The 11,124-nt window shown below is 41.2% G+C and overlaps 1 protein-coding gene across 1 annotated transcript; it reads left to right on the forward strand.

Moving 5' to 3' along the window:
• The first annotated feature begins 1,291 nt into the window (after window positions 1-1,291).
• On the forward strand, window positions 1,292-10,876 carry UCP1 (uncoupling protein 1). The gene is made up of 6 exons (XM_012443204.2): window positions 1,292-1,651; window positions 2,270-2,468; window positions 6,747-6,947; window positions 7,049-7,150; window positions 7,907-8,087; window positions 10,311-10,876. Exons 1-6 carry the CDS (start codon window positions 1,526-1,528, stop codon window positions 10,423-10,425), a joined length of 924 nt encoding a protein of 307 aa, XP_012298627.2. The 5' UTR covers window positions 1,292-1,525; the 3' UTR covers window positions 10,426-10,876.
• Window positions 10,877-11,124: the final 248 nt, after the last annotated feature.

The raw sequence follows: 11,124 nt of genomic DNA on the forward strand, positions 1-11,124 counted from the left end.
TTTTCAGGGAAGCTCCGCAAGCCTGACCTCCCATGGAAGTGCCTTAAGACTGGTTTCTTGCACAGTACACAACCTTTACTTATAGACAATTTGGAGATGATTCTTTATCATGTCTTATTTCCCCTGCTCTTGAAGGAGATGACTCTGATTTCCACTGACTCTTTTTGGGGGTTTAAGTCAGGGCTGAATACCAGAGGCCCTAGATAGCTGGATGTGGATTTTGGTAATATCAAACGGATCTTTGGCTTATCTGAGACGTTCTGGAAGCTGGGACCTGCCCCTGTCTATTTCCCTCTTTCTCCTGTTTCCTATGGTTTCCCACTGTTTTTTAAAAGTTTTTTTTAAGTTTTCAAAAAAATAAACATTGAAAATAAATATCTGCACAAAGATTGAACTAGGAAAGGCCACACAACCCACACATATAATATCACTCTAGGTAAGTTAGGAAGATTTCAGGCCTGGGCTAGCTCTGGAACCACATTTTACACTGTTGGAAATGAAAGCTGGAGCACAGGTGACTTTCCCAGGTCCACAGAGTTGGTAAACTGGAGAGCTGCACCTGGAGCAAAGCAACCTGCCCTGTCCTTTTCATCGCACCCCCTAAGGAATGCAATTAAAAGGAGCAAGTGGTATCTCATGGTGTATAGTGCTTCAGCAATGTACTATTTGCTTTCTAGTGTGTCTATTGTCTCCTTTGACAGCTTCTCTCAAAAAACGCTTTCTTTGCAAAGTTCAGAGTGTTCTCGGTTCCTGTGTGGGATTCTTCCAAGTCTGAACTGCGTAGTGGGAAGAAAGGGAATCCGGAGGAAGGAGGATGAGAAGTTTAAAGGAGAGAAAAGGGAAGCAGAGGAGGCTGCAAGGTGCCTGCAAGATGTCTGGGGAGTGGGAGGAATGAGAGCTTGCCCTGCTCTTCCTTCTGGGAGAGCTCCAGCTCAGCGGGACCTTTTACCAGGGTCTCTGATATCTTCTGGTTTCTGAAAGCCCCCCAGCCGAGGGTGCTCAGCCAAAGGGTGACAGAAGGTGAGGCGCGTGCGGGGGCACGGGTGCTGACCGCCTCGGGGCGCCCTCCCTCCGACGCACGGAGTGCGGGGTGCATACAGCCAGGGGCTGGCCCAGGGCTTTTGGGGAGCGACGCGGGGCTCCAGTGGCGCCGGGCGAGGATGGGGGTGGGAGGAACCTTGTGCTCCCGGACACGCCCCCGCCAGGTCCCACGCCCGCGTCTTCTGAGACCTCGCGCGGCCCAGCCCGGGAGCTGCCCGGCTATATAAGTCCCGGAGGAACACCGGGGCGCAGAGGGTCCTGCTGGCGCGAGGGTCGGAAGGAGGAGACGCGGGGACTCGGCCCCCACCGCCGCGCGCACTCCGCCTGCAGCCGCTGCCCCTGCACCGCCGCTGCCCCGTGGAGAGTTCAAAAAACAGAAAGCGGGTTTGCTGCCCGGCGGACAGGCGTGAAGAGCAAGGGAGAGAAACCCTCCACCTTCGAGCCTGGAGCACTTTTCCTCTGCACCTGCAGTCTCTGAGTGAAGATGGGGGGCCTGACAGCCTCGGACGTGCACCCGACCCTGGGGGTCCAGCTCGTCTCCGCTGCAGTGGCAGCCTGCTTGGCGGACGTGATCACCTTCCCGCTGGACACGGCCAAAGTCCGGCTCCAGGTAGCCAGCCAGAGGGGTATGGCGAGGGGTCTCAGGGCAGAGTGGGGACGTCTGTGGAGCGCATTCCATTTATTCTCTGCTTTGGTGTAACCACTGTTTCTAGGTAGGGCAGGTGGCCTTCTAAAGCTGTCTGGCCTTGTCCCCAGGGCTGGTGCTTTACGATGGGAAACTGGAACTTCTTCTGGGATTAGTTGAAGAACCAAGGACCACAGAGGATGAGTTGACCATGACTACTACCAAATTCTCCCGAGAGTTAGGGTGCACTTAGTATTCGAAGAGCTGAGAATATTGGCCTCTCCTGAGTTTACTAGTCAAGTGCTTTTCCCTTTCTTTGATTCTTCAGGGATTCTGTCCCCTCCTACTGCCCTAGAGGTTCTAGAAAGTTTATGGGGAGAGGAATGTTCAAAATGTGCTTTGTAGCCAGCCTCCCCACATCTGCGCGCGTACACACACACACACACACACACACACACACACCGGATAGCAGGAGGTGGATGGAAGGGGGGTGTTGCTGAGAAAAGAATGGAGAATAGTAACAAGGCAGGGGTCGGGGGATTCTTGGCTTAAGAGTGAATTCAATGCTCATTCCCTTCTGATCTGCACCTTTCTTATTTCCAGGTCCAAGGCGAATGCCCGACGTCCAGTGGTATTAGGTATAAAGGTGTCCTGGGAACAATCACCACTCTGGTAAAAACAGAAGGGCGGGTGAAACTCTACAGCGGGCTGCCTGCCGGCCTTCAGAGACAAATCAGCTCCACCTCTCTCAGGATTGGCCTTTATGACACGGTCCAGGAGTACCTCACCTCAGGAAAAGAAAGTAAGCCTAAGCCGTGAGCATTCCTGGCAGGGGCAGAAAAGCCTTGGGCTCTCTGCTCTGTTCCAAAAAAAAAATGTAACACACGGAGGAGTGGTTTTCATAACAAATTGGCGAGAAAACATCCATATTTGAACTCTCTCCCTTCCCCAAATAGTAGCTCATTGTTCATAGAAAGAAAAAATTACACAAAATCGATTTTTTAGATGCAGATTTACACTTGTTAAAGTCACCCAGTCATGGAAGTTTTGTGCCTAATTTGGATCTCCATCTGGAGAATGTGGATGGGCTACAGAGTAATGTTTAACTTAAAGGTCTCCAAACAGGGAAGTATATCAGAAACATGTATGGAGCTTGTTCAGAAATCCAAGTGAGGACTACCATGGTCCTCTGAGTCTGAATCCTCCTGTGTTTCCACAAGCTTCCTTCATCATTTGGGTATACAATTAAGTTCAAACTTTCTATTTGAAGAAAAGAAAGCCAGACTTTGTGAGGAGGGTTGAAAGGACAGGAAAAGACATATTTCCTTTTAAGAGGTTCCTCGTAAGGTCCAGGAAAGACCAGAGCAGAAAAAGTGGATGAATGCTGTAGTGAGTTTCTTTAGGGGAAAAAGAAAAGGAAACATATCTTCTGAGTGCCAGTGCACTCTAAGAACTCCTGTCACTTTAGCTAGCATTTATTTGAGGGCTTACTATGTACTAGACACTGTTCTAAGTGCTTCAGATACATTACAACTGGAAGGGTGCTAGTATCATTATCTCTTGGCAAATGGGAACTTGAACACAGAGCAGATTTGTAACTTGCCCAAGGTCACACAGCTGGGAAGGGGCAGAGCCAGAGTTCAAACCCAGGCAGTCTGGCCTCTGACTCCAGGCTCCTAACCCCTGTTTTCTGCTGCCTTCTGCACTTCACATGTGATTCTGTCCATGATTCAAACTGCACAACAATGCTATGAGTAAAAAGTGTTAGCTGAATATCAGGGAAGTAACATGCACAAAATCACACAGCTAATCAACATCGGAGGCACTTTCATGTGGAGCAGACAAGCCAGAGAGATGTGCTGATGGCAAAAAGAATATATTAAGTGAAATCTACCTTGTAGATTTCATCATTTCTGCTCTGAGTAACCTTCAATACTATAACTTTATGGGACAATTTATAAATATTACCTATACAAATATATAAGTAAACTTACCCACGCAAGTACTTTCAAAGTGAAGATAAAGTCTGGATGTTACTAGACCAAAATTGCATTTTTATATTTATAGATGTAGCAAGAGAAGAGACACAAAGGATGTAAAGCTGCCCATTCAGGTGGTTTTCTTCACAGATTGACTGTTACACTAATTGTTGAAGACTTGGGCCACCAAACTAATAGGATATATCTTGGCAGTATTCTATGTTATACAGATTCAGTTTATTTAGTAGGCTTTATTAAACTTCCATGTGCCAGTAACTGTGTTAGATGTTTAGATGGCAGATGTGTTTCTAAGCAGAGCTTACAGTTGAGAGTATGGGGTGTGTGGGGAGAAGAAATAGATGACTATATTCTTGTAATACATGCTGTATTACAAGTACAGTCCTACTTTGCTTAATGATGGGGATACATTCTCAGAAATGAGTTATGAGGCAAATTGGTTGTTGTATGAATATCACAGGGAGCACTTACACAAACCTAGATGGCATAGCCACACCTAAGCTATATGGTATAGTCTATTGCTCCTAGATTACCAACCTGTGCAGCGTGTCTATTGAATACTACAGGCAATTGTTACATAACAGTAAGTATTTGTGTACATAAAAATAGAAAAGATGATGCATTACACTACAACCTTATGGTGGCTGTGATGTCACTAGGCAATAGGAATTTTTCAGCTCTGTTCTAATCTTATGGGACCACCATTGCATATGCCGCACGTGGCTAACTGTAATTACAAGATGGTGGCCACATTCAACAGAACCGTTTAACCTAGCCATGGAGGCATGGTCCTGTGAGATTTTCCTGTAGAGTTAATGTCTGGATCAGTTCTGGAAGGGCTAGCAGGAGTAATCCAGGCAAAGGGGTGAGAAAAGGCCTTCCAAATAGAGTCAAGGCTGTGTGCAAAGGCTCAGTGAGGAGTAGAGTGAACGTAGAGAGCACAGGGGAGGACGTGTGGGTGAAGAAGGAGAGGTGAAGCCACAGAAGCACGAAGGAGCCAGATCACAGAAGCTCTTGCAGGTAATGCTAAGGAGACTGATTTTGTCCTTATAGTGGTGGGAAGTCATTGTAAAAATGTTAAGCAGGGAAGTGGCATAAATAATTTACATTTTCAAAAGATCACTCTGGCAGCAGATAGAGTATATATGTAAAGGGGGTAAGAAAGAGGTAAGTTGGAAAGCAAGAAATTCTTGATCAGAGTATGCCCTAAAGCACTGGCAATGGGGAAAAAGAGATATCCATCAGAAAGATTAAGAAAGTATAATTGAATTGAGTTGGAGAACAAACGGAAGTAAGGCATAAGGGACAGGTAGAAATATGAGCTGACTTCCAAGTTTCTGGTTAAAGATACCCTTTACTGAGGGAGGATATATAGAAGCTGTCTTGGGGGAAGATAAGAAATTTCGTTTAGGCCATGTCAATAGGTCATGTCCAGTAGGCACATGAGTTTAGGGGAAAAGTCTGGGCTAGATTCCAGGAAGTCACAGCAAGGACTATCAATAGGGTCAGACAGCAGAGAGTGTACTATGGAAAAGTCTAAAAAGTGATAATTGTACATAACAAATAGAAGCTTACTGATTTTCTAGCAAAAACATCTTCAGCAGAGTAGTGGAGTATAAGCCATATTGTAGGGGATGGAGGAAGAAATGGGCTCTGAGAAGTAAAGACAAACAATATATTTTGTAAATAAATTTTTTAGTTCTTGGAAAAAAAAAAGAATATAGCCTCTTCTCCAGGAAGCTTGACTGGGAAGTGAAGAGAGGGATTTGAAAGTTGGAGATTGGAGGGGATAGGAATAGTACATCAAGATACACTACGTTGTAGTGTAATGCATTACAAATGTGAGCTAAAAGTGAAGGCATTTGTAATCATACGATATTGCCATTTAAAAAACAGCTGTCAATCATATGCTCAGCTCCTGGTCAAGTATGATGAGAAGAATACAATCATGATAGTGATGAAAAAATTGCTGCCAGTTTTGCCGATTTTCTTTGTCTTAGACAGTGTAAACTCTCTAGCAATATTATTTAACTCACACAACTCTGTGAGGTAGATACTATTATCCCTACTTGACAGATTAGGAAACAGAAATAGAATGGCTGAGAAAATCTATGCTGAATAAATGTTGCTGAACCATAATTTTATATTTACTTAATTGTAGAAATGAATATTGGGCTTCAAGACTATTTGTATTAAATGATACCTGTCTTGAACAACATAAGTTATTTTTTTCAAAATTTTAAAACAAACATCACTTTCTTCACTTCTATCTTCTTATTTTTATCCCCTTCACATGTTGTAGCCTAACGTTAGTTGATAGCCCATATTGGTGCAGCTTGTCCACCGGGCTTCTTCTAACGCCACCAAGTCCCATAATTAACATTATCATTCATGGGAGAAAGATCAAGCCTCACTTGTGACTGTGCCTCCTCACTGTCAGGTAATACTGAAAAAGAAAGCTAAATATATGAAAGAACCAAGCTGAACACAGGAAAGAATCAGGCCACGAGAAAATAGGCATTATGTTTTCTTGTTCCTTGAAAGTTTTCATTTCTAAAAAATTTCAGACACCTTAAGTTTTCTTGCCTTACTCTGAGTTGGTACACATTTAGTACATGATCAACACATGAACAGGCATTGGAGAAGTAGAAAAGCTGTAAGAATACAAACATATGACCAGGTATAGTGGCTTATGCCTGTAATCCCAGTACTTTGGGAGGCCAAGGCAGGCAGATCGCCTGAGGTCAGAGTTCAAGACCAACCTGGCCAATACAGTGAAACCCTGTCTCTACTGAAAATACAAAAATTAGCCGGGTGTGGTGGCACTTGCCTATAATCCCAGCTACTTGGGAGGCGGAGGCAGGAGAATCACTTGAACCCAAGGAGGTGGAGGTTGCAGTCAGCCGAGATCGCACCACTGCACTCCGGCCTGGATAACAGAGCAAAACTCTATCTCAAAAAAATAAAATAAAATAAAAACAGAATACAAAAGTCTGAACCACTGAAAATCAAAAAGACATGCATGCGCATTCTAGATCTTTAACTTTTTCTTACTAAATATATATATTTTTCTCTCTGAATAGCAACACCTAGTTTAGGAAGCAAGATCTTAGCTGGTCTAGTGACTGGAGGAGTGGCAGTATTCATTGGGCAACCCACAGAGGTCGTGAAAGTCAGACTTCAAGCACAGAGCCATCTCCACGGTATCAAACCTCGCTACATGGGGACTTACAATGCCTACAGAATAATAGCAACAACCGAAGGCTTGACAGGTCTTTGGAAAGGTAACTAACTTCAACATGAATTTTATAACCACCAAAGTGCATACATACAATTAGCAACTTATCATAGAGTTAGTGAACATTTTCTTTTTTTCTTCCCCCAGGGACTACTCCTAATCTGACAAGAAGTGTCATCATCAATTGTACAGAGCTAGTAACATATGATCTAATGAAGGAGGCCTTTGTGAAAAATGACATATTAGCAGGTAACTTCCCATTTCATATAACAAACTGGTCTGAACCTTTAAAATTTCATCTTGGAGCTTCTGTCGCCACCTTATCCTCAAACTCTTAACTCTAATAATTTTCTCTTTTTAAAAATTAAGTAATTTTGAACAATATGTAACTTTGTGAGAAACAGAAAAAGACCAAAATCTTAAGTTTAAGAAGTTTTACTACAACAAAAATATTTTGCAACAGAAACAATAGGCAATTTCATCTTATTTCAGCATTATTCTCATTTAATAATAATATGTGGGACTTTTGTTAGAATCTTATTCTTTATACAGCAGAATTCAGGAGGTAAGTCCATCCTGCAATATATCCAAAAGATCTAGTTATACAAGGAGTATATCAGTGGTTTCATCCAAAAGGTAGTACCATAGGATAGGTTCTTAAAAATAATATTCTAACAGCTTCTAGACACATTAAAATTTCCCTTGGACAGTGACTTTATTTCAATAAAAAAGTATTAGATGCTCATATATTAGGCATTATTGCAGGCCCTGAGGGCACAGAGGAAACTAACAGGTTATTTTCCTAAAGTGTTAACAATCTATTAAGGCACTTATTCTCTACCATCTTTTTCTAATGCAATACCTTTCTTATGATATTTTATTTATTTATAAGACATCTTCACGACCCGCTTTTATCAACAGGTTAATAAAGATCTGATCTGACAAGTAATTAAACTGCAAGCCCCTAGAAGTCTGACGTTGACCTGTTTCATTGATCCGTTTTAGATGACGTCCCCTGCCACTTGGTGTCAGCTCTGACAGCTGGATTTTGTGCAACAGCTATGTCCTGCCCAGTGGATGTGGTCAAAACCAGATTTATTAATTCTCCACCAGGGCAGTACAAAAGTGTGCCCAACTGTGCAATGAAAATGTTCACTAAGGAAGGACCAATGGCTTTTTTCAAGGGGTAAGATAGGCTCTTCTGTATAATGTGTTCTGGCTATGTGTGTGCTTTGGGACATTCTTTAGTCAAACAACTGACATTTAGCTTACAAGCCTTAGTATATTCATATACTTAGTGTTGATTTTTCCTTGCCACAAATTTCTCCCATCCACCAATTCCACTATGCCAAAAAGTAAAAAGCCATGATATTAAAATTTTCTCAACTTTCATCAAAGTCTCATTCAAGACCAGTGCCTTTTCCATTGGTCCCAATCTAGTGGAAATGTAGACAGTATTTTGCCTTCTCTGGTCAAGAGAACTATAAAGTAGAGGGAAATCATAATAGAGAGTTATGAGAGAGTAAGATTTGATTTCATTTGATGGACTCACGTTTTTAAATTGTAAAATTAGAGAAAAGTCATCACCACAGTCTAGAAAAGTGATGCAGATAATCATGTGGTTTGGGTAATTATTACACTCATCTAGAAACAAGTGTTGTTTAATAGATTACATATTTCCATAATAAAATGTGGTGTTGGAAACTACCTTCCTAAGAAAATGTAAGAAAATATAGTATGGGCTCTGCGCAGTGGCTCACACCTGTAATCCCAGCACTTTGGGAGATAGAGGTAGGAGGATCACTTGAGCCCAGGTGTTCAAGACCAGACTGGGCAACAAAGCAAGACCCTATCTCAACAAAAAAATTTAAAAATTAGCTGACTGTGGTGGCACACACTGATAGTACCCCCTACTTGGGAGACTGAGGCAAGAGGATCTCCTGAGCCCAGGAGTTTAAGGTTGCAGTAAGCTATGATCGTGCCATTGCACTCCAGCCTGGGTGACAGAGCCAGGTCTCAAAAAAGCCAGGTGACAGGCCCTGTCTCAAAAAAAAGAAGGAAAAGGAGAAGAAAATACAGTATTAAGTAATTTGTCAATATATCCCATAGGATTACACTAGTGATTAAATAATAAAATTATATTCCTTTTTAAACTGTAAGGCTATCCCTCAAGTATTATAAATTAAGCATGAATGCATCATACACATTTTATAAAAAGTTCCAAATCATCATAATCTGTACTTTTATAATACACTAATACAAATGAAGTCATTATAAAATTAACTTAAAATGGATACACCAGGTATTAAACCATTAACCACTTAATAATTTTATTTTTTTCAAATTTAAAAACCTTTTGGGGGAGAAATACTACAACATGAAACCTTGAAAACGTTATGCTAAGTGAAATAAGCCAGCCACAAAAGGACATATACTGTATGGTTACACTTAAATGAGGACCTAGAGTAGTCAAATTCATAAAGACAGAAAGAATAGAAGTTACCAGAGGCTGGAGATTGGAACAAATGGGGAGCTGTTTAATGGGTAGTTTCTTTTTGGGGTGACAAAAAGGGTCAGGAGATGGATAGTGGTGATGGTTATACACAATGTGTATGTACTTAATGCTACTGAAATGGAATTTTATGTTATTAATTTTTTGGCAATTAAAAAACCCACATTGAGAAGTCAAGAGAAACATGTTAAAAGACTTGAAGGAAAAAAAAATGGGTGGAGGGGTGTTTTTTATAGGTTAAACAATAAAAACCATTCAAATATTTAACAGTTTCCCTAAGGACAAGAATTGTCAAGATTGAGACAGCACAGATTTCTTGACTCTGGAATATGATTCACCTACTCAATACTTCTTTGGTTTCTCTTCTTCCTTCCCCCTTCTAATAGTTTCCTACCTCCTGTTCAGAAAGCAAAGCAAGACAAGCAAAAATTTCCCTTCCCTTAAAAGAGGGAAGAGTTTTTGAAAAAGTTCATGTCAGAGAACGAAGAGATGCTTTGGGAGTGAAGGATATTTGTGGATTTGTATAGATGTGATCATCAGGGCTGTGTTGTTTTGAAGTACTATAGGGCATCTAGAGGAAACTATTTTCAGCAGAGGACGGAAAGATGAAGAATAGGTACTTTTATTCATCTTCACTTGAGGAGTGGCAAAATGAGAAGCATAACCTGCTTGTACTACAATAGCTTTAAGATTTTCAGGCTGAGTGTGGTGGTCTCTAGTCCCAGTTACTCCAGGAGGCTGAGGTGGGAGGATCACTTAAGCCTGGGAGCTCAAGGTTGCAGTGAGCTATGATCACGCCACTGCACCAGCCTTAGTGACAGGATGAGGCCTCATCTCGAAAAATAAAATAAAAGAATCTCAAACAAACTAATAGGACGATGACATGCGCTTTTCTAGGTTGGTACCTTCCTTCTTGCGACTCGGATCCTGGAACGTCATTATGTTTGTGTGCTTTGAAAAACTGAAACGAGAATTGTCAAAGTCAAGGCAGACTGTGGACTGTGCTACATAATCAGCTTCAAGAAAATGTTGTAACATACCAGTGGGAATCTTGCTGACTGAATCATTAAAATGAACAAAACTTATTCACTTATTTTAACCTAAAAAGATAAAGGAGTTTTGGACTTTTTTATATAAAAAAAGAAAACTAATGCCTATTTCATATTACTTTTATTCTCAGCGTCTTAAGAAGGGGAAAGTAAAACATTCAGCGTATACCCTGGCAAATGTAATGCAGATAAGCTATTGCATTTGACCATTTTGGAGTGCAATGGTGTGACTGAATGTGAAGAACTTTAACACGTTTTCATTACAGTTCCAACTGGTGGAAAAGAAACTGAGTGAAATTCCGTTTATATTTATAAATACTTAAAAATGAAGTTATTAAAAAGATTAGTTTTTGTATTTATTAACCACAGTTGTCAGTCAATATATTCAATAAAATATTGCTAATACCTTTTAAAGTCTGTCTTTTGAAATCTATACCTGGGTGTAAGAGGGGAACTTCACCTAGAATACAATGTTGCCCAAATAGCAAGTGAAGGTCTTTAGAATCATAGGTATGAACCTATTCTGAACATTATTAGTACAGATTTTTAATGTTTAGAGTCCATATTTGATGACATCTTTAACAACTTCTAATCTAAGACACTACATTCATTTTGGCAGGATTGTTACTACAGTCCTGGTATATGTGCTAGCATCACGTAAT

The sequence above is a fragment of the Aotus nancymaae genome, unplaced genomic scaffold (genome assembly GCF_030222135.1).
Source record: "Aotus nancymaae isolate 86718 unplaced genomic scaffold, 86718_ANA_hifiasm-v0.15.2.pri h1tg000033l, whole genome shotgun sequence".
In the NCBI taxonomy this organism is placed as follows: Eukaryota; Metazoa; Chordata; class Mammalia; order Primates; family Aotidae; genus Aotus; species Aotus nancymaae.